This window comes from Haliotis rufescens, unplaced genomic scaffold, assembly GCF_023055435.1.
Source record: "Haliotis rufescens isolate VD_foot unplaced genomic scaffold, xgHalRufe1.0.p SCAF_17, whole genome shotgun sequence".
Lineage (NCBI taxonomy): Eukaryota > Metazoa > Mollusca > Gastropoda > Lepetellida > Haliotidae > Haliotis > Haliotis rufescens.
The window spans coordinates 10,417,005-10,441,974 of NW_025963857.1; the positions used below are offsets into that span (position 1 = coordinate 10,417,005).

Genomic DNA, 24,970 nt, shown 5'->3' on the forward strand with positions numbered 1-24,970 from the left:
GTGTCCCCCGCCGTGATATTGCTGAAATATTGCTAAAAGCGGTTTAAAACCATACTCACTCACTCAGATTATTTATATATAGCATGCACTGTGGGTCCTTTCACTACTTCGGACTTTTGCCAGATTTAAAGCCAGCAAGATGGATATTCAGACTTCGCTGGTCCCACCATATCCACTGTTGCAATCACTCACGCACACGTGAACGCACGCACGCACGCACGCAAAAACACACGCAGAGATGATCCAGATGGAGTGGGTAACCACTCACCAGCAGGCCAGGCAACAGCCCCAGTAGATGTGGATGAGGCGGCCATGCTCTGTGACTTGGCCGATTTCACATCACAGTAGTTAGCTATACTAGGGTAGCCTCGTGGTTAAAGCGTTCGCTCGACACACCGAAGGCTGGTACATGGGTATAATGTGTGAGGCCTATTTCTGGAGTCCCCCCGCTATGATATTGCTGGAATATTGCTAAAAGCGTCGTAAAACCATACTCACTCAGACATGGTTTATCCCCCATCAACTGTCGGGAGTATTGCCAACTGTGGTGTCAAACACACACTCCCCTCCCCCCCCCCCCCCCCCCCCCCCACACACACACACACGCACACACACACACGAAAAATAAAATGTGACAGTGAATCCTGAACACGTTAACATAAAACTGAAGACGTTTGGAAATCGGACATGGACTTGGGTGGTTCATTTCCTAGTCTACGGGAGGTAACTCCACCGTCATCACTACCACATTCTCCCTGGCCAAAGATCACTCTCAGTCCAACAACTGCCATGACCTCTCTAACGTTACTTTCGTTTGAAACCATTTGATTTCTTTGGAGCAACTAGGCCCATTCATGGACTTCATACATTCTTTTACAGGAAAAAAACAACGATTTCCATTTGTGCAAATAATTGATAGTGTTTTGTATCAATCTGGATCAGTGACAAATCTAAAAAATTCAAAACAAACCAAGTTTCCTTAAAGAACAAAACTCATCCCTTGAAAATATAGTCCTGCAAAAGTACCTCACACGTCTAGCATGATTTTGATAAAGAATAGATAATTTTAGATACATCAATTACAATATATCTCCCTGGCGGATTCAGAGACGCTGGGTGCACCCCTCCCCAAACCTTTCAAAATCATTGATCCACATCTGATAACTGCATGCCCTGATTACATTGACTTCATTTTCCGGGAGTATTTTACACAAGTTTCGTAGAATATTTTCCTGCGATACCAGTAAGCTGAATTGAGTCAAATCCCACACAGAGAGCTCTTTCAGCCTGGCCACGGGGAGCCTCTTTGGGAAGGAGGTCGAATGTTCTGCTCCAGGTCTCACCAGCGGCAATGTTGCTGAAAAGAAGTTAGTTTTAAAGTTAAATTAAATTGTTAATTTGAATATCACACTTTCCAATTCATAACTGGTCAAATGCTTTTGGACAATGATGGATCTTATTATTACTCTGGTCACTGGACTACTGCACTAGATTTTCATTCTCAGCTCCCTTGGGAGTATACACTCAAGCAGTCTGTGAGGCATAGGTTAACAGTCAGATTACCATCTCATTCTACTGGTACCCATTCATTGCTATAATAAGTAAACAGACTCATATTGATAACTTTCCCAAGGAGACACCGTATGTGCTAAACGTGCTTCAGTGTGGAACAGGGCCGAAGCAACAGAAGATCTAAATGCAATGAAACTAGGGACCCAGAGGACTAAATGACCTCTGTATGTGTATAGAACATGGGACGTCAGACATTCGTTTGACATTCGTTTCAGGGCTCTGCAATCGTCATGCAGAGTTATGTCCCTTATTCGTTACAGAATCCAATAATCAGAAATTCGAATCCCAGATCACGTTTCTTGGTTGTCCCTGCTATAACGTGCCATAGGTTTCATCAAAGTGGTAAACGCCTACGACCTGTCTCCTTGGTGACCTGTCTCCTTCACGTGGGTGAAATCGAGCGAATACCACGAGCGCACAGGTATGGTGCCGACGAACCAAGTATCAATAACACAATCAGCAGATCCCGGCACCACCAAGTGACGCAACCCAGCACAGTGTAACCAGTACCAGGAAGGACCTGATATGTTCAAACTATTGCATCATTAATCTTACCTGAAATACAGTGTATCTGACGCAATACCAACAAGGTCGAATCCTCCTGCAAAGGACACCGAACACCCTGACAGCGGCACAGTCAGTGGATTCTTAAAGGAGAGCTCCGCTTGGATTGTATCAGAGAGGGAGCAGGTCGCCGGACCCTGGTTGTAGATATCAATATATGTTAAGACATATGCCTTACCATTTTTCGTTCATTTTTACCCTATCCCCTAATTTTTGACTCTGTAGGTCTACTTAGTTCGAGATTGATAGACGCTGATTAAGTAGAGTTCTTCTAAACAATTCTACTAGGATTATCTCCTGGATTGAGGACCGCCTCCGTGGTCTAGTGGTAGAGCGTCCGCCCGTAGAGCGGAAGGTCCGGGGTTCGATCCCCGGCCGCGTCATACCAAAAAACGTTTAAAGATGGTACTTGTTGTTACCCTGTCTGGCGCTCGGCATTAAGGGGCTAAAACAAGGACTGGTCGGCTCGGAGTCAGTATACTGTTTCTGAGTGGGGTATTCATGTTAAACTGCGGCATGATATCTCAGTGAGCTAGCACTATAAATCGGCATCAGTCCGGACTAGTACAAACACACACACGTACGTCGCTATATAAGTGCAATAATCTTGGATGCGACGTTAAACCCCATTTCACCTTCTGGATGGGGTGCTGGTGGGGTGAGTGAGTATGGTTTTACGCCGCTTTTGATAGTATTCCAGCAATATCACGGCGGGGGGCACCGGGAATTGTCTTCACACATTGTACAAGTGGTGAATCGAACCCGTGCCTTCAGCGTGACGAGCGAACGCTTTAACCACTAGGCTACCCCACCGCCCCGGTGCTGGTGGAATTATGTTGGAAACGAAATATTTGTTATTGCTTCAAGTTACATTCTTTTCTTGGAAAGGAGCTGTTATTTTTCAAGGCATCCAGTGAACAAAACCCTCATTAAACACACACCAACTTCAGGAAATGCAAATGGTTCACCTTAAACCTCCCGATGGATACAGGCCCGTATTATATGTAGTCGTTGATACCACTTGAAAATAGGCACACGCTGATTTTCACGATAGTCAGCAATATTCCAGCCATTTCATGGTAGCATATTAATAATTAAGGTGAGGTGAGGTGAAATGGGGTTTAACGTCGCGTCCAAGATTTTTGCACTTATATAGCGACGTGCATGCGTGTGTGTGTGGCTGCTTGTACTAGTCCGGACTGATGCCGATTTATAGTGCTAGCCCACTGAGATACCCCACTCGGACACAGTATACTGACTCCGAGCCGACCAGTCCTTGTTTTAGCCCCTTAATGCCGAGCGCCAGACAGGGTAACAACAAGTACCATCTCTTAACGTCTTTTGGTATGACGCGGCTGGGGATCGAACCCCGGACCTTCCGCTCTCCAGGCGGACGCTCTACCATTAGACCACGGAGGCGGTCATTAATAATAAAGTCATAGCCTGTAAATCACTGGTTATCAGCATGATGACATGTCCACGCCATTGGGTGACAAACAATCAGCCAGGTTGGCGTGCACTGTTACAGTAAACTACGGTTATAACGAACTCAAAGGGACTACTATTTTTAGTTCGTTATAACCGTAGTTCGTTATAAGCATATATACAGCATAACTACAGCACATAGTCGGGACTAAAAAGTAAGTTCGTTATATCCGCCAGTTCGTTATACGCGTGTTCGTTATAACCGTAGTTTACTGTACTTTTGAATGCTTCTTTCTTCTTTCAGCCTAGTGGTTAAATCCTTCGTTTAAGACCTACATTCGAATCCCTACATCGGTACAATGTGTGAAGCCCATTTCGTGATATTGCTGGAATATTGCTAAAAGTACCGGAAACCCAACTAAGTCTTTGTCTTACAACAAGCATGGGGTTCTGGGGCTACATACGCCCAATGAATCCCTACTAAAAGTATGCGTTTCATATAAGCCTGAAAAAGTGTCAGTACCGAGATCTGGATATCGGGCTTCCTCATGCGGAATCCAAGGTCCTTTGTGGCGTTGTCTCTCGCATCTTCCTTGCAAATGGCCGTCGCTTTCAGTTCAAAGTTGAACTCATCTTGAGGCCTCTTGTTGGCTTCATCTTCAGTTACCTCAATCATGAATTTTTCGGCTGGTAACAAACACATAGTTAATTAGAAGAGAGTAAAAATGTATTTCCTTAACCTATTCCCTGACGTTGATTTTAACAGAAGGTTAAAAAGTGTTTCAGTTTACAAAATGTAAATCAAGCATTCTAGCTTGAACATGACCGCGTTGATTGATTTCCCGTCAAGGTATGAGATATATTGAACGTCAACGCCAGGAAAAAACCAGTCTCGATTATCCCACGAAACTGATTCCGTTGGGCGTAAAAGGCACTTAGCTGTGAAAATTATGAGCGGACTGCTGAAAATCCGTGACGACACCTGGGCCCACTTGCACAAAGCGACCTTAGCGCTAAGCCTATGTTAAAGTGTGGGAGTTACGATCATCTTAGCGCTGAGATCGCTTTGTGCAAGTGGGCCCAGGTGTTCGCGCAAAGGGTAAGCATGTCCCGCCCTAGCGGTAGCATCCGCCAGATCTGAAGTTTAAAGATTACAAACGCCTCTCAAGCCATTGTCAGATGACATAACCAGCCTGAGTTGGGTGGTCCTACCAAAATTCGTTTGCCGAAAACATATAACATAAACATTGATACATATACAGTAAACTACGGTTATAACGAACTCAAAGGCACTACTAATTTTAGTTCGTTATAACCGTAGTTCGTTATAAGCATATATACAGCATAGCTACAGCATATAGTCGGGACTAAAAAGTTAGTTCGTTATATCCGTTAGTTCGTTATAAGCGTGTTCGTTATAACCGTAGTTTACTGTAATACACTATGGTTTGGTTAACTGTTTTCAGAGGATAACAAAATGCATACAAGCACCAGGCTGCAGCCTGATCTCGTCACAATCTTTTTCAGTAGCAATCCCCGTGACGGTGTCGAAGTAGGTCTTGTAGAGCACCTTCAGGTTGACCTTGGCGGTGCAGGCATCACTCCTGTTGTTCTTGACAAAAAGTCTGTAGGCGAATGGGCTGCCGACAGTGATATCGCCCATCTCATCAATCTCAATATCCAAGTTGCTAGTCTGCAAAGTAAAGTTTTTTTGTCATCACTTTCAGATCTGTTACATCATTAGTTACCACTGACTCCCGTGAATGAAACATGGGTTTATACACCAGTCATGTAACTGCCACTGATTTCCATGAAACAAACATGGGCTCATACAAAAGTCATGTTACTGCCACTGATTTCGGTGAAACAAACATGGCCTTAAACACCAGTCATGTTACTGCCACTGATTTCCGTGAAACAAACAGGGCTTATACACCAGTCATGTTACTGTCACTGATTTCCGTGAAACAAACAGGGCTTATACACCAGTCATGTTACTGCCACTGATTTCCGTGAAACAAACATGGGCTTATACACCAGTCATGTTACTGCCACTGATTTCTGTGAAACAAACAGGGCTTATACACGAGTCATGTTACTGCCACTGATTTCCGTGAAACAAACAGGGCTTATACACCAGTCATGTTACTGCCACTGATTTCCGTGAAACAAACAGGGCTTATACACCAGTAATGGTGAAGCCCCCGCGGTTTTTCCCGACCCCTAAGGCATGCTCTGTCTACCAAAACCGAGGGAAAGTGTTTTTCCATGCTTATAAACCGAAAAAAGAAACATACTTTCCACAACCTTAGGAAACGCGCGTAAAATATCTGTTGCTGGCGTACGGATCTTGAAAAAGACATTCTAAAAACCAGTGAGTCTTATCAACACCTCTGTAGCCTCGTGGTACACTCACTGGGCTACAGATATGAAGGTTGCGAGTTCGATTCTCGGGAATATAAAGAAAACATTTGTCGGTTGAATTTACATTTCATTACATGTTACAATCTGAACGGAAGTTATATTAATAAAATACCCAGGACATTATATAAAATCCCTGGGACATTACAACCTCCCTGTTAAGGAGATTTAACCCGACTGGAAAGTAAAACCTCACAATAGGTTTTAATGCCTATAGAAAGAAGTCTCTTACTTAATAGCGATCCCAATGAATAGGTTTATAAGTACATGGAAGTAACATGTGACTTGCAACACTACCAATGCCCAATGACATACACCAACCTGTGTCACTGATTCACTGGCTTCGCTGTCTTTGCCATTCATCAGATAGAACTGCTTCTCTGCAGATGCGTGCACACCCTTCTCCTTGGCTGAGCCTGAAACAGGTCAGCGTCATAACATGTATTCTCTGATCACTTTTCAAATGCTGTGACTGCTCAAATATGTTCAATAAGACACACAGCGCGGATCCTTCACTCATATACATGACTTCTGGCGTGCCGCACTCAGCAATATTCCAGCCATATAACGGCGGTCTGTAAATATTCGAGTCTGGACCAGACAATACAGGAATTGACATCATGAGCATCGATCCACGCAATTGGGATACGATGACATGCATCAACCAAGTTAGCGAGCTTGACCACCCGATCCCGTCAGTCGCCTCTTACAAGCATAGTCGACTTTTAAGGCAAGCATGGGTCGCTGAAGACCTATTCTACCCGGATTTTTACGGGTTCAAGATTTCAATGTAGTTCTTGGCGTACCGTCTTCGTACTTGTAGCACTTCGTGAGGTCTTCCCTCTCCATGTTGTCATCTCCAGTCATGAAGTTGCCTGTGGAGGAAGAGGCGTAGGGCTTGCCTGTCGGTTTGTGGGTGCTGATGTTCTTGCCGATTCTGAATCAAGCCAAGATAACATTATGAACTTCTCTGTCGTGTGCCCTCCAGAATAAGGTAAAACTCCAATACATTCTCACCAAGCCAGTTTTTTAATGCCAACGATTCCTATCGTGCCCCAGTTCATTTCATATACTTTCCTCGTTCTATACTCCCTAGTACACCCAGCATTCCCTCTTATATCCCTGGGTACCGTTGCACAAAGCGATCTTAGCGCTGAGGTGATCGTAACTCCCATACCTTAACATAGACTTGCGACAATCGTAGCGCTAAGGTTGTTTTGTACAACGACCCCTGATCAACTTGCTGCTCAAAAGGCCTTCCTGCCGTAAACCTAACCCAGAAAGTTTCTAATTCCTCAAAGATCTGGCCTAACTCCTCTGTATCTGATTTCAGAAGTATCCTGTCTCGGTTCTGTTCTCTCACTAAAATTCAACGACCGCCTCCGTGGTCTAGTGGTAGAGCGTCCGCCCGGAGAGCAAAAGGTCCGGGGTTCGATCCCCGGCCGCGTCATACCAAAAGACGTTAAAAGATGGTACTTGTTGTTGCCCTGTCTGACGCACCAGGACTGGTCGGCTCGGAGTCATTATGCTGTGCCCGGATCGTTCGCACCTTCCATCAGTTGCCTTTTCTTGGCATCTAAGTGATTAAAAACTCACGCATATCTGTCCCGCTTCGTTTCGACGAGTGTATTGAGCACATTGCTGTTCGTCCATTCCACCTTGTCGGCGTTCACCTCAGCGTAGACGAAGCTGGTGTCGTCACCTACGTTCAAGTGGCCTTCTTTAATGGCAACCACAGGGGCCGGGCCGCACACATACACACCTACATAACAAGAAACGGAAAAGACGAATGTCTATCTTTCTATCTATCTATCTATCTATCTATCTACAATCACACACAACACGTTGACTATAACAGACATGTTGCTAACGTCCTATACCTTCTAACTAAAGGTCTTAAAGTACAAATTTGGTAAACCTCACCATCGCTGCGTTCTTGGGGCGTGGCGTCAATGACTTGCCAGCCGTCGTACTTTATGGCGTCAGTGTTCAGATCCGGGCGTCTCATGAACACCTCATTCCAGACGTGGAAGTTCCTGTAGGTAGAAACAGAACATATATACATAAAAGCGACAAAACCCTTTCCACATTCAAAAGAAATCTCTTCTAAAAGTCGATTCTACGATTCCGACTATTTAATGAGCATGCGTTTATGAATCACTATCAAATAGTGATGATACCACGTGTTCGTGAAAAGATGAGCGCATGAGCCCCATCGATTGCACTCGTCACAAACACATGCAAAGGCAAGTCATTGTTCACTTGAAAAAAACCACGGGAACATACGGTACTAGTCAAAGTAGGGAATTGCATCGGATATCATTTTTGTCACTGAAGCGTCAATGTTTCATCTTTTTGACGTAAAAGACTTATTGTTAGCTTCACGAATTGGAGGAACTTCCAGGGGTAAACAGCCGATGTAATTGCTCCTGATATTGAGATATGGTATATCTTATTGACCTAACATACTTTGTGTTAGCTCCACGAGTTGGAAGAACTTCCAGGAGTAAACAGCCGAGGTAATTGCTCCTGATTATTGAGATATGGTATATCTTATTGACCTAACATACTTTGTGTTAGCTCCATGAATTGGAAGAACTTCCAGGGGTAAACAGCCGAGGTAATTGCACCTGATTATTGAGATATGGTATATCTTATTGACCTAACATACTTTGTGTTAGCTCCATGAATTGGAAGAACTTCCAGGAGTAAACAGCCGAGGTAATTGCACCTGATTATTGAGATATGGTATATCTTATTGACCTAACATACCTTGTGTTAGCTCCATGAATTGGAAGAACTTCCAGGGGTAAACAGCCGAGGTAATTGCACCTGATTATTGAGATATGGTATATCTTATTGACCTAACATACCTTGTGTTAGCTCCATGAATTGGAAGAACTTCCAGGGGTAAACAGCCGAGGTAATTGCTCCTGATTATTGAGATATGGTATATCTTATTGACCTAACATACCTTGTGTTAGCTCCATGAATTGGAAGAACTTCCAGGAGTAAACAGCCGATGTAATTGCTCCTGATTATTGAGATATGGTATATCTTATTGACCTAACATACCTTGTGTTAGCTCCATGAATTGGAAGAACTTCCAGGGGTAAACAGCCGAGGTAATTGCTCCTGATTATTGAGATATGGTATATCTTATTGACCTAACATACTTTGTGTTAGCTCCATGAATTGGAAGAACTTCCAGGGGTAAACAGCCGAGGTAATTGCTCCTGATTATTGAGATATGGTATATCTTATTGACCTAACATACCTTGTGTTAGCTCCATGAATTGGAAGAACTTCCAGGAGTAAACAGCCGATGTAATTGCTCCTGATTATTGAGATATGGTATATCTTATTGACCTAACATACTTTGTGTTAGCTCCATGAATTGGAAGAACTTCCAGGGGTAAACAGCCGAGGTAATTGCTCCTGATTATTGAGATATGGTATATCTTATTGACCTAACATACTTTGTGTTAGCTCCACGAGTTGGAAGAACTTCCAGGAGTAAACAGCCGAGGTAATTGCACCTGATATTGTATATCTTATTGACCTAACATACTTTGTGTTAGCTCCATGAATTGGAAGAACTTCCAGGAGTAAACAGCCGAGGTAATTGCTCCTGATTATTGAGATATGGTATATCTTATTGACCTAACATACCTTGTGTAAGCTCCATGAATTGGAAGAACTTCCAGGAGTAAACAGCCGAGGTAATTGCACCTGATTATTGAGATATGGTATATCTTATTGACCTAACATACTTTGTGTTAGCTCCACGAGTTGGAAGAACTTCCAGGAGTAAACAGCCGAGGTAATTGCACCTGATATTGTATATCTTATTGACCTAACATACTTTGTGTAGGCTCCATGAATTGGAAGAACTTCCAGGGGTAAACAGCCGAGGTAATTGCTCCTGATTATTGAGATATGGTATATCTTATTGACCTAACATACCTTGTGTTAGCTCCATGAATTGGAAGAACTTCCAGGGGTAAACAGCCGAGGTATTTGCACCTGATTATTGAGATATGGTATATCTTATTGACCTAACATACTTTGTGTTAGCTCCATGAATTGGAAGAACTTCCAGGGGTAAACAGCCGAGGTAATTGCTCCTGATTATTGAGATATGGTATATCTTATTGACCTAACATACTTTGTGTTAGCTCCACGAGTTGGAAGAACTTCCAGGAGTAAACAGCCGAGGTAATTGCACCTGATATTGTATATCTTATTGTCCTAACATACTTTGTGTTAGCTCCATGAATTGGAAGAACTTCCAGGGGTAAACAGCCGAGGTAATTGCTCCTGATTATTGAGATATGGTATATCTTATTGACATAACATACCTTGTGTTAGCTCCATGAATTGGAAGAACTTCCAGGGGTAAACAGCCGAGGTAATTGCTCCTGATTATTGAGATATGGTATATCTTATTGACCTAACATACCTTGTGTTAGCTCCATGAATTGGAAGAACTTCCAGGGGTAAACAGCCGAGGTAATTGCACCTGATTATTGAGATATGGTATATCTTATTGACCTGACATACTTTGTGTTAGCTCCATGAATTGGAAGAACTTCCAGGAGTAAACAGCCGATGTAATTGCTCCTGATTATTGAGATATGGTATATCTTATTGACCTAACATACTTTGTGTTAGCTCCATGAATTGGAAGAACTTCCAGGGGTAAACAGCCGAGGTAATTGCTCCTGATTATTGAGATATGGTATATCTTATTGACCTAACATACTTTGTGTTAGCTCCATGAATTGGAAGAACTTCCAGGGGTAAACAGCCGAGGTAATTGCTCCTGATTATTGAGATATGGTATATCTTATTGACCTAACATACCTTGTGTAAGCTCCATGAATTGGAAGAACTTCCAGGGGTAAACAGCCGAGGTAATTGCTCCTGATTATTGAGATATGGTATATCTTATTGACCTAACATACTTTGTGTTAGCTCCACGAGTTGGAAGAACTTCCAGGGGTAAACAGCCGAGGTAATTGCTCCTGATTATTGAGATATGGTATATCTTATTGACCTAACATACTTTGTGTTAGCTCCATGAATTGGAAGAACTTCCAGGAGTAAACAGCCGAGGTAATTGCACCTGATTATTGAGATATGGTATATCTTATTGTCCTAACATACTTTGTGTTAGCTCCACGAGTTGGAAGAACTTCCAGGGGTAAACAGCCGAGGTATTTGCACCTGATTATTGAGATATGGTATATCTTATTGTCCTAACATACTTTGTGTTAGCTCCATGAATTGGAAGAACTTCCAGGGGTAAACAGCCGAGGTAATTGCTCCTGATTATTGAGATATGGTATATCTTATTGACCTAACATACCTTGTGTTAGCTCCATGAATTGGAAGAACTTCCAGGGGTAAACAGCCGAGGTAATTGCTCCTGATTATTGAGATATGGTATATCTTATTGACCTAACATACTTTGTGTTAGCTCCATGAATTGGAAGAACTTCCAGGGGTAAACAGCCGAGGTATTTGCACCTGATTATTGAGATATGGTATATCTTATTGTCCTAACATACTTTGTGTTAGCTCCATGAATTGGAAGAACTTCCAGGGGTAAACAGCCGAGGTAATTGCTCCTGATTATTGAGATATGGTATATCTTATTGACCTAACATACCTTGTGTTAGCTCCATGAATTGGAAGAACTTCCAGGGGTAAACAGCCGAGGTAATTGCTCCTGATTATTGAGATATGGTATATCTTATTGACCTAACATACTTTGTGTTAGCTCCATGAATTGGAAGAACTTCCAGGGGTAAACAGCCGAGGTAATTGCACCTGATTATTGAGATATGGTATATCTTATTGACCTAACATACCTTGTGTTAGCTCCATGAATTGGAAGAACTTCCAGGGGTAAACAGCCGAGGTAATTGCTCCTGATTATTGAGATATGGTATATCTTATTGACCTAACATACTTTGTGTTAGCTCCATGAATTGGAAGAACTTCCAGGGGTAAACAGCCGAGGTAATTGCTCCTGATTATTGAGATATGGTATATCTTATTGACCTAACATACCTTGTGTAAGCTCCATGAATTGGAAGAACTTCCAGGGGTAAACAGCCGAGGTAATTGCTCCTGATTATTGAGATATGGTATATCTTATTGACCTAACATACTTTGTGTTAGCTCCACGAGTTGGAAGAACTTCCAGGGGTAAACAGCCGAGGTAATTGCTCCTGATTATTGAGATATGGTATATCTTATTGACCTAACATACCTTGTGTTAGCTCCATGAATTGGAAGAACTTCCAGGGGTAAACAGCCGAGGTAATTGCTCCTGATTATTGAGATATGGTATATCTTATTGACCTAACATACCTTGTGTAAGCTCCATGAATTGGAAGAACTTCCAGGGGTAAACAGCCGAGGGGTGTATTATTATTATTGATGGGTGTAACACGAGGTAATACTTCTGACAACTAATGACACAGTTTTAAATCAGCAGAAAACTCTCAGGGTAACAAATAATATGTTGTTGATACAATTTATCTCAGAGAAAGAATACAAGAAGAAATAAAAACATACCTATTAACGTTATTTAATTTGTCATTGAGGTTATCATCAATTCCAATTTGAGTCTGATGATGACATACTAGAATGTGTGACGCATTTCCCAACTGTAGTGCATATGCTATGAAAACAAAAAGGTCCACTTCCTCCTGAACCTACCAAATAAAATCATCCTTGGTTTCCTCGATTACGCCTCCCACTTCTCTTTTGATGACATCGACGCTGAGACGGAACAGGTCGGTGTTGTGAGCAGAGGAGAAGTTGGTGATGCTGCGACAAGGCAGTCCAAGAGCTCTGCACACTATGCAGGGATAAAAACCAGATGACTAATATTTTTCCTCATCTTTATCACAATACATGTTTGCCTTTGTTTATGCTTATTTCAACCAGTGTGCGATTTTTGTATAAAACCTGTTGTCTAGATCAAGTTAAATCGTCATGCAAGGTTACCAGTTTGTTAAAGCACGCCATCACCAAGTCACTAATCATATCCAACATCTAACTTAAAGTTGGTAGAGGCTTTTAAGAAAAAATATCTGGACCATATGGACCAGTACTTTGATAGTCCGCCAAACTGTCAAATCCCTCAACATTCTGAGGGACCCTCCTGCAACGTCTGTCATGGTTTAGGGTGGCACCAACTGGCTCCTCTCCACCCATCGTCTTGATTCTAGATGTTCGGTTAGAATCCTCCACTTACATACTTGACTTTCATTTTGTACGAGTTCATTGGAGTAGAGTGAGGGGACAAACTGTATGAACGTCCGAGCTTGCGAGTCATCATTGTTGTCATCGAGCAATTGAAAGGTGATTATACAGATGTGTCAGAAAGATACTGAGGCAAATTCATTGGTCTTGAGTGCTACTGTCAGTCTAGACATGCACCGAGTCAATAACTTGGATGTACATTTTTACGTTTTGTTCACGTGGGTGGGTCGTAGCGAGGATATTCTCGAACGGGCACGGGGTTAACCTCTATGTATGCTGAAACGCCGAGTTCAAGATTAAAAGATCTAAATGATCAGAAACAATGCCTCTGTATGTGTTCGTGATTGGGAATTCCCAGGGGTGTTCCCAGGAATGTGGAAGTTGTCCGTCAGGGTTTGTCATTTCAGGAATACAGTCTCATGAAAAATGGATGGACCTCAAAATGTGACGTTCATAATTTTATGAACATCAGTTTCGTGGTCATGTCTCCAGCCTCTCGTCCAAAGGAACAGACAAATGTCGTGACGTCAATATAGTATATGTGTATGGTGGTTGTTACACATGTGGAACTGTGCTTGACCTACCAGCAGTGGTGACGGCGGAGAATACCCAGCACTGGCCGTACCGCACTGGTTTCGCTGTCTTCATGTACTCCAACAGGATCTTCTCGCTGCCCACCCACGCAGTCGGGGCAACACCCCCAGCATAATTTCCACTCCAGTTGCCCAAGAGTACTCCGTCATCGTCAGGGGAGTTCACCTGTAACCATACCAGTTCTCAATCGTAGTCAGAGTGAGTGAGTGAGTTAACGCTTTACGTCACATCGGCAATATTTCAGCCATATCGTGACGAGAAGTTAGACATGAAATATACATATATTTAAACTTTATAAAAATCTGTCATCGAAGGACAGTATGATAACTAGAATATCACAGAGAAGATTTAAAACCAGTTGTGGAACATTTAAAAAGCATTACTTATTAAGGAACAACACAATATAAAAATGGTCTAGAGATCGTCAGTAACTAAAGGGAGATCACCACACCAGGGACCATGGGGACTTACAGTACCTTTGCTTCCTGCATGGGCCCTGGCAGGATTTATATCACCCTACAGTCACTGACGAGAATTGACCAGTTAAGCCTAAGATTAAAATGACAAAAATACTACGTTTAAAAGCCTGGCATGCATAAAAATACTTCGAATGATTTGGGACTTACATACCCTCTTAGCGTAGTCAGAAGAGACATCGTTTTAAAGGGTGAAGAGAAAATAAATTGTCATACAAAATTCGTTTGTCAATTAATAAGGTACTGTTAATGTATTTACTGAACGTTTTAATAATATAGATACGGTTTGGAGGCTATAGATACTGTGAGTTGGAAGATATATGTTTTAGGATGAAGTGAGTGTCGTAGTATTGCATCAATGACACTGCTGTAAAACTCACAATCTTTGCGATCATCCTGGATACTTTGACCGGGCTTGCCATAGCTGGCGTAGCCTGGAACCCGAACGATTTCCTCACAAGGTGGAGAGCAGTGTCCAGTATGCCATAGTTGAACTGAAACATGACAGCAGATAACCAAGTGTCACCAGATGGACATCCAATTAATACACAGGAAACTATTACTTGCTTCACTGGGACGGAAACAGAGACTCTCATATGGAATACATGCTTTTACTGCTACGGTTATCGCACCTCAATACACGTCTTCACGAACAACTCTCAGGACACAGGCACAAGACACACTCTTATTGGTCCCACGGTCTCACATGCAAGAACTCCAAGTGCAGCCTTGACACTACACCACCAGCTGATTGGTAATGTAACATGGACATCGTGAAGGACCCGTAACAATAGCACAATACGATCCACCCCAACTCCATACTTCAGCAGAGATAAGGTCCGTATAGAGAAAATAATGACGATGGTTCTGCTGTGATTACCTGGTTGTAGGCCCATGCTTTGACTCCGACCTGATTGTAGGTGCCGTAGTACTGAGTGCCGTGGTCGTTGAGGACCGTCTCAGTCCTCCAGACATCGTCCTCCATGTACACCCAGTCCTCTGTTAGATAGAGTTTATTCAAAACCATTAATCATATTTTGAAACATTCACAACGTGATAGTTAACAAATCTTTGTAAGGCATTTAGAAGTTATATACATAAGGAAGAGAATTTATGGATGTCAGCTTCTTTATTATGAGGAACAAAACATTTCGGGGTATAAACTTACACCTTTGGCAGATGAAAGAGTAAGTATATACTCCGAAACGTTGTGTTCCTCATAATAAAGAAGTTGACATCCATAAATTCTCTTCATTGATGGTTAACCTTCTTTATAACATTCCTGGTAGAGCGTCCGCCCGGATAGCGGAAGGTCCGGGGTTCGATCCCCGGCCGCGTCATACCAAAAGACGTTAAAAGATGGTACTTGTTGTTACCCTGTCTGGCGCTCGGCATTAAGGGGCTAAAACAAGGACTGGTCGGCTCGGAGTCAGTATACTGTGTCTGAGTGGGGTATTCATGTTAAACTGCGGCATGGTATCTCAGTGGGCTAGCACTATAAATCGGCATCAGTCCGGACTAGTACAAGCAGCCACACACACACACACACACACACACACACGTGCATGCACGTCGCTATATAAGTGCAATAATCTTGGACGCGACGTTAAACCCAATTTCACCTCACCTTATAACATTCCTATTTGACAGAATGAACCTTGTGGAAAGTTTGTGGAAAGAGGCTGTAAACTGATCAGTGAGGCTGGTATCTATGAGGAGGTACTACCAAAGGTGACCATCATTAAAGATCAACGCTCGTCGAGCTCCTATGGGTTACAGAGGCAAAAATAGTTCTTACATCACTTCTCAATGGAGGTGGCGGGACAGGTTAGGAAGGCTCACTTATATGGTTGGTGAGTATGTTTAGGTACTTTATCATTTAAGTTCAGCCCTCTTTTCTTATTCGTCGGCTTGTGCCTGCTTGCTCAGAATACATATACAATATGAAAAAGACAGTAACTTGAGACTCTTTTCTCAATTTACTTTAAAATCCGAAATGCAAAATGACTTGAAAATCATGACATCCTATCGTCTTCATGATACATACAAAGAGATGAATCTACTTTTTTGTGATATTTGACATCATTTGACATCATTGGCTAGAAATATCATTGTATGCTGTACCATATTGATTACATTTTATCACACTTTGCTACTTAAATTATAACACGAAAGATTTTGTTATTTCATCAAAACGTTAATAGAACAGAAAAGCCGTTCGTGTTCAAGTATGTCTATATAATCACAAGTACAATGCCGTGATATATGGGATCCTCTCTCTCTGTGCGATGGCTACAAGCTGGACAAGCTAATTCTGATACTTCTCTGAAATATTTGAGACATCTACAGGACTACGTCAGGGCTGTGTTCTTAGCCCGCTTCTCTTCTCGCTGTACACATATAAGAACTAGTAAGTTCCCTTGAATATGGTGGAAATAGAGGAACCCAATTGTCCCCTGATTATACAGAACTTCTCATTTTATTATTTGCAAACATCATATTTTTTTCAGATAACGTAATTGGACTACAAAGACATCTTGATACTCTGAATTTATAGTGTATAAAATGGAAATTGAATGTCAACCTAGAAAAAACCCCCAACAGTTATTGTTTTCCGAAAAAAGGGTCCATTGAAAGAAATGAGAATTATTGAAGTTTGGAAATGGGAACATTGAAATAGTCTCTCAAAAGATATATGTTGGGGTGATGTTTTACTTTAATTTAAATATGCAGAAAGCAGTGCAGAATATCAGTGTTACGGCTAAAGTGGCACTATATGAACTTCTTCGTTCATGGTATGCTTTTGGTAGCCTTATCTTCGACATGTTCTTCAAGACATTTGAATGATTAAACCTATTATTTTGAATGGAACTGAACTATGGAGTGAATTCCAACAACGGCATGCAAAAGATTTTTAGGAACGCCGAATCATACACAAAATATAACGGCACTTGGGGGTTCTGGAAGAGACCCATTGTTTAATGAATCGTAATTCAGATGCATCAAATACTGGCTGTCCCTTGTACATATGACAAATAATCGGCCCCCAAAGAAAGCTAACAATATGTTATACTGAAGGCACATAACAGAATTACTTGGATATCAATCATTAGAAAATCATTTTTACATTTAGTATGGGGTATGCATGGGTCTAAAAAGAAGTCGGGAATAATGAATACATTTGTATTGAAGTCAAAATGAAACTTTGTCCTTTAAAGATAGGCACGCACAATTGAACGAAAGCTCCAGATATGAAATTATTCCAGTTAAAAATATAAATATAAATAAATATCCTGAAATTTATGTTAACAATAACAATATATTAATTATTAGATATCATCTGGCTCTATCAAGGGCACTTGGGGCAGGGCTACAGACATACATAGGACGCAGACAAAATATTCCAATAGAAAGCCGAATCTGTCAGTTTTGTAATTTGAATATTATTGAAGATGAATTTCACGTAATTTTAAGATCCCCCATTGTATGATAGTATGCAAAACTATATATGCCCAAAATATAAAGAAAATTGTAATTTTGAACGATTCTGTTTTTTATGATGGATACTAATAATGTAATTGTTGAAATATTGTCCAAATTCTATTAAAGAGTTATTTTGATCCGAAAAAAGTTTGGTTAACGTCCCACACACTGTACATGTATATCCATGCCTTACTCTAACCTTAACGTTATGTAACTTGTAAGTATGTAGGTATTGTGTCTTGAATACAAAGAACTGAATTGAAATCAACAATTCTTCAAAGAAGAAAGTAGTTGTTGTTCTCACCTTTGCACCATGGGTTGAATATGATGTCAATGACGTCAGCTGTATGGTTGTACTGCCAGATAATATTCTTGTCGTCCTTGACATCCACGATTGTCTGGATGGCAAACTCCCACTCGCCGATGGGCGTGGTTGCGGGGATGAAGACGGACAGTGTGAGGGAGTTTCCTTCCTGCCCTGTGACCGTCGCACCCCAGTTGTTGGGCTTGTACTTCGTGGCCCCAGTTTCGTCCACCGTGAAGGATGCGTTCAAACCCTTGTGTGGTTTGTATTCGTCACCTGCATTGGATGAATATGTTTAGTCAGAAAAACGCAAACGTCTACCCAAGAAAGAATTGTGCGTTCAAACCCTTGTGTGGTTTGTAGTCGTCACCTGCATTGGATGAATATGTTTAGTCAGAAAAACGCGAACGTCTACCCAAGAAAGAATTGTGCATCGATAAAGAATAACATCATGGGATTATTTTTCTAAGTAAGTGGTCAACGTGAAATAGTACTATGTACTACAATCTCCCTTGTCAGTATTTTTGTATTGAACACATTTTGTTAAGTAGTTTACCCAAATTAAACATCAGCGTGATGTCATTCTTCTTGATGTCATATGGCCTATCGAAGGTGATGGTCATCTTGAACTCTTGACCTCTACGGAGAACCAGCTCTGCATCTCTCTCTTCAGTTCCCTTCGAGCATGCGTACATGTCAGTGTGGTGTTCTTTGGCATTGTCCTCATAGTGAAGGTCAACCGCAGTGACGTGCAGTTTTGTTGCCAGTTCTTCTTCCTCAACCTCTGGCTCCTCTGGTACCACTGGCTCCTCTGGCTCCTCTGGTTCAACATACTCGTCTGACTCTTCTAATTCCTCTGGCTCTTCCAGCTCTTCAGACACCTCCGGCTCACACACCTCCGGCTCTGGCTCTGGTTCTGGTTCTGTCACTGGCGGCTCCACACACACTTCCGGTTCTGTCACTGGCGGCTCCACAAACACTTCCGGCTCTGTCACTGGCGGCTCCACACACACTGCTGGTTCCTGTGGCACTGTTTGCTCTGGTGATGACGAAAAAGGAAGAAACTTCAACTGTTATTTACAACACAGAGACTGGCGCTCGGTATTAAGGGGCTAAACAAGGACTTGTTGGCTCGGAGTCGATATATTGTGTCTGAGTGGGGTATTCATGTTGTATCAGTGAGCTAGCACTATAAATCGGCATCAGTAGGACTAGGTCAAGCAGCCACACATACACAGACAGACACACAGACAGAAAGACAGACAGACAGACAGACACACACACACACTGGACCCTTATCCACTTATTACCACAATGACTGGCCAGGCCCAATTCCATGATTATTCGTGCATCGAAATCGAAATGGTTGACGGTTGACGTAATAGTTATAGCGTGATCCGTAACCTAATCAGGCTGTGAACATATTTCACTTGCCTTATATTCGGGAACCCATTTCTCACTATATGAGTGACCTAGTGGGAATTCAGGGTTAGAATTGGTCCTTGGTAGCCTATGATTGTCGTACGAGGCGACTAAACAGATCAGGTGGTCAGAATCGGTTATAAAGTTAAGTACAGTAAACTACGGTTTTAACGAACACGCTTATAACGAACTGACGGATATAACGAACTTACTTTTTGGTCCCGACTACCTGCTGTAGTCATGCTGTATATGTGCTTATAACGAACTACGGTTATAACGACCTAAAATTAGTAGTCCCTTTCAGTTCGTTATAACCGTAGTTTACTGTACTGTCATTTTATTGTCAGCCTGAGTTTACGCAATAATAACACTAGTTAGATCGTCTGGTCCAGGCTGAATTATTGATAACCTGTCGGCATTTACTCATAACTGGAATACTGGTTACTAGGCGTTGAACAAGAAACAAACAGATCCTATTCTGCCTGAAGATTTCGTGAATAATGTACCGGTGACCTACTGAGACCCGGGATCCTACTACAAGGAACACACAGGAATCCATCGGAACCTTCCCAGTCCTGGTGGAATTTACAGCAGGTTCTTGTTGGATATTTGATACGTGTCAGTGAGTACGATATAACACCACTATGAACAGTATTCCAGTTATATCGCGGCGTGTCAGCTTAATGTGGGAGGAAAGCCCGAAGTGATGCAGGTCTTAGACGTTTACTACTTTTTTGAAACCCACGAGCACAAGGCGCTAACAAACCGAGAAACTTAATCGGGACGAATATGGGAATTGAACCCACGAGCATAGGATTCTGGCGCAACTGAGGGACGCAACTCTGCACAACGAATTGAGGCGCGACTAGCCTGTGACCTGGTTTAAAATGACGGTACCTAAAATATAGAGGTGACAGAATGTGAAAAGATAGATAATGAATAGGCGTTATACAATCAGATTAATAATGTCTGATGTTAGCAGTATCCAGAAATAAATACATGCAACTGATACAATTAAAAAAGCTTTTGAAATTGGAAATGTATGTAAAAATAATGTAAAACAAGATTGCATAAGGATTGTTACCTTGTTGTTGGGTGAGGACTGTTTGACCAAGCGTCGGGCCTTGCTGTTCCGGGCGTTGTTGGGGCCTCGGGCGTTGTTGTTCTGGGCGTTGTTGGGGCCTCGGGCGTTGCTGTTCCGGGCGTTGTTGTCCAGGGCGTTGTGGGCGGCACGGTCGTTCTTGTCCAGGGCGTTGTGGGCGGCACGGACCCTGTTGTTCCGGGCGTTGTGGGCGGCGCGGACCCTGTTGTCCCGGGCGTTGTTGGGGCCTCGGGCGTTGTTGTCCAAGGCGGTGTGGGCGGAACGAAGGTTGTTGCGGTCTCGAATCGTCTTTATCAGACACTGTAGATTGTTCCATGCCAGGCTGTTGAGAGAAGTCAGGTCTTTGAGGGCGTACGAACCTGTCGTCACACTCTGAAGGTCGTGGTCGCGAGTTGGAGCTGGAGTAGGAGGGGAACCGCCTGGCAAAATAGCTCCTGCGTATGCCTTCGACGCCCCCATCCCTGTATCTTCTGCGAGAGCGGGACCTAAAATGACGCAAAAACACTCAAACTATATTCACGTTCAATAAATTCATATACATGCAAACCGCTTGAAAACTCGAATGCGTGAGTGACTGAGTGTGTGGGAATTGGGTAAGTGAGTGTTGAATGCTGTTTTGGGTAAGTGAGTGAGTGAGTGAGTGAGTGAGTGAGTGAGTGAGTGAGTTGGGTTAGGCGCATTGTGAACATTGTTTCCAGTCCTTTATATTACTGTTTGCCAGGCTGATGGGAACTCTTTGACGTTTACAACACAAGCGAAAGGTACTGATCATTCACAATTCATCAATGTCTCGCTGCTTTAAGCAATTTTCCAGGCTGAATTACCAACACTGGTATTACTAACAGCCAGTCCCACATTTATTGAAAACGAATACCATTTTATGCTTATCTGTCCATGTTATGAATCGCTCAGAACAAAATATTTCCAAGGTTTACCCCAAAACATCAATACACTAATCAAGCTCCTCCGTTTTGATGAAATATCTAACGAGCAACAAAAGAATACTATCCTATACATTAATTATGGTTTACGACTGCGCAACCGTCTTTGTACAAATGATGTTTAATTATTCTTGAGGTTATTTGCCTTTATTAATCAAATGCTTTAATCTCCTCTTGTTGTGTTGTGATGCGATTTATTTTTCACAAAATTGTATATATAAGTCTGCATGTTCATACTTGTACAAAATTGTATAAATATAATATTATTGTATGTATATGGGCCTATGGCCTGAATACAATAAATGATGATGATGATGATGAACAACCAGTAGTGTATACGATTACTCTACATGTCACATGCTAAAATGAAGATACATTTTAATGCTAATGTTATCTGGAGCCTACCTGCCAGGTAGACGTGGGTTGAATCCTCGAAAAAAGCCCAACATTGTCTATGGCCTGCCGATGTAGATCTGTAAATCCGCAACTACTGCTGAACACAGGAAGCTTCTCAATTCGCCTGGAAAGAAAAGGAAAGGAATTCATGTTGGTTGGACATCAACGTCAGGCTAACAGAAGCACGTATACGGAGTTTACACAACGAGACAACTGACATATTGCATGAAAGCTGTGGAGGAATACACTCAGTTGGTCATCACTCCGATACTTACAAGAACGAAGAAGTAAAGCCCACGAGAGACACATCAATATATATGTGGGATCATTCATCAGATGAATGGATTATATTCATCACGTGTATTACATGGACACTCATTGGTCCTCGGCGGGACATCCGTTTCTGTTACGATTGTAAATCCTACCTGCTACAGCTGTTGGTAATTGACACATTACATGTCTATATGGTGCTGCTGTATACAAACTAGGGGTGCACATATCTAGTGTAACACTATAGGAGTTGAGGTTTCGCTGTCCATTGCTATGCAAAAGCAAATGGTCTTTTAAAACATCACTGCTAGGACTGCTGACTATGAACGCTACACAGGGGGACTATATAAATGAACGCTACATAGGGGGACTATATAAATGAACGCTATACGGGGGACTATATAAATGAACGCTATGCGGGGGACTATATAAATAAACGCTACACAGGGGGACTATATAAATGAACGCCATACAGGAGGACTATATAATTGAACGCTATACAGGGGGACTATATAAATGAACGCTATACGGGGGACTATATAAATGAACGCTATACAGGGGGACTATATAAATGAACGCTATACAGGGGGACTATATAAATGAGTGCTATACAGGGGGACTATATAAATGAACGCTATACAGGAGGACCATATTAATGAACGCTATACAGGGGGACTATATCAATGAACGCTATACAGGGGGACTATATAAATGAACGCTATACAGGGGGACTATGTAAATGAGTGCTATACAGGGGTACTATATAAATGAACGCTATACAGGGGGACTATATAAATGAACGCTATACAGGGGGACTATGTAAATGAACGCTATACAGGGGGACTATATAAATGAACGCTATACAGGAGGACCATATTAATGAACGCTATACAGGGGGACTATATAAATGAACGCTATACAGGGGGACTATATAAATGAACACTATACAGGGGGACTATATAAATGAACGCTATACAGGGGGACTATATAAATGAACGCTATACAGGGGGACTATATAAATGAACGCTATACAGGGGGACTATATAAATGAGTGCTATACAGGGGGACTATATTAATGAACGCTATACAGGGGGACTATGTAAATGAACGCTATACAGGGGGACTATGTAAATGAACGCTATACAGGGGGACTATATAAATGAACGCTATACAGGAGGACCATATTAATGAACGCTATACAGGAGGACCATATTAATGAACGCTATACAGGGGGACTATATAAATGAACGCTATACAGGGGGACTATGTAATTGAACGCTATACAGGGGGACTATATAAATGAACGCTATACAGGGGGACTATATAAATGAACGCTATACAGGAGGACCATATTAATGAACGCTATACAGGGGGACTATGTAAATGAACGCTATACAGGGGGACTATGTAAATGAACGCTATACAGGGGGACTATATAAATGAACGCTATACAGGAGGACCATATTAATGAACGCTATACAGGGGGACTATATAAATGAGTGCTATACAGGGGGACTATATAAATGAACGCTATACAGGGGGACTATATAAATGAACGCTATACAGGGGGACTATATAAATGAACGCTATACAGGGGGACTATATAAATGAGTGCTATACAGGGGGACTATATAAATGAACGCTATACAGGGGGACTATGTAAATGAACGCTATATAGGGGGACTATATAAATGAACGCTATACAGGAGGACCATATTAATGAACGCTATACAGGGGGACTATATAAATGAACGCTATACAGGAGGACTATGTAAATGAACGCTATACAGGGGGACTATGTAAATGAACGCTATACAGGGGGACTATATAAATGAACGCTATACAGGGGGACTATATAAATGAACGCTATACAGGGGGACTATATAAATGAGTGCTATACAGGGGGACTATATAAATGAACGCTATACAGGGGGACTATATAAATGAACGCTATACAGGGGGACTATATAAATGAACACTATACAGGGGGACTATGTAAATGAACGCTATACAGGGGGACTATATAAATGAACGCTATACAGGGGGACTATGTAAATGAACGCTATACAGGGGGACTATATAAATGAACGCTATACAGGGGGACTATATTAATGAACGCTATACAGGGGGACTATATAAATGAACGCTATACAGGGGGACTTTATAAATGAGTGCTATACAGGGTGACTATATTAATGAACGCTATACAGGGGGACTATGTAAATGAACGCTATACAGGAGGACCATATTAATGAACGCTATACAGGGGGACTATATAAATGAGTGCTATACAGGGGGACTATATAAATGAACGCTATACGGGGGACTATATAAATGAACGCTATGCGGGGGACTATATAAATAAACGCTACACAGGGGGACTATATAAATGAACGCCATACAGGAGGACTATATAAATGAACGCTATACAGGGGGACTATATAAATGAACGCTATACAGGAGGACTATGTAAATGAACGCTATACAGGGGGACTATGTAAATGAACGCTATACAGGGGGACTATATAAATGAGTGCTATACAGGGGGACTATATAAATGAACGCTATACAGGGGGACCATATTAATGAACGCTATACAGGGGGACTATATAAATGAACGCTATGCAGGGGGACTATGTAAATGAACGCTATACAGGGGGACTATATAAATGAACGCTATACAGGGGGACTATATAAATGAACGCTATACAGGGAGACT

General features: G+C 42.0%; 2 protein-coding genes across 2 annotated transcripts; both read right to left on the reverse strand.

Annotated features, from left to right (window-relative positions):
- Nucleotides 1-596: 596 nt before the first annotated feature.
- Nucleotides 597-6,427, reverse strand: LOC125381078 (protein-glutamine gamma-glutamyltransferase K-like). Its single transcript, XM_048397273.1, has 5 exons — nt 6,304-6,427; nt 5,047-5,254; nt 4,085-4,248; nt 2,128-2,273; nt 597-1,357 (listed from the first exon to the last, which is right to left on the reverse strand). The coding sequence occupies exons 1-5, from the start codon at nt 6,343-6,345 to the stop codon at nt 1,207-1,209; spliced, it is 711 nt and encodes a 236-aa protein (XP_048253230.1). The 5' UTR covers nt 6,346-6,427; the 3' UTR covers nt 597-1,206.
- Nucleotides 6,428-6,728: 301 nt separating this feature from the next.
- LOC124149110 (annulin-like) lies at nt 6,729-22,281 on the reverse strand. Its single transcript, XM_048397274.1, has 12 exons — nt 22,257-22,281; nt 21,991-22,105; nt 20,627-21,129; nt 18,677-19,159; nt 18,121-18,396; nt 15,214-15,332; nt 14,714-14,827; nt 13,848-14,022; nt 12,715-12,856; nt 7,906-8,018; nt 7,579-7,744; nt 6,729-6,919 (listed from the first exon to the last, which is right to left on the reverse strand). The coding sequence occupies exons 2-12, from the start codon at nt 22,032-22,034 to the stop codon at nt 6,760-6,762; spliced, it is 2,295 nt and encodes a 764-aa protein (XP_048253231.1). The 5' UTR covers nt 22,035-22,105; nt 22,257-22,281; the 3' UTR covers nt 6,729-6,759.
- Nucleotides 22,282-24,970: the final 2,689 nt, after the last annotated feature.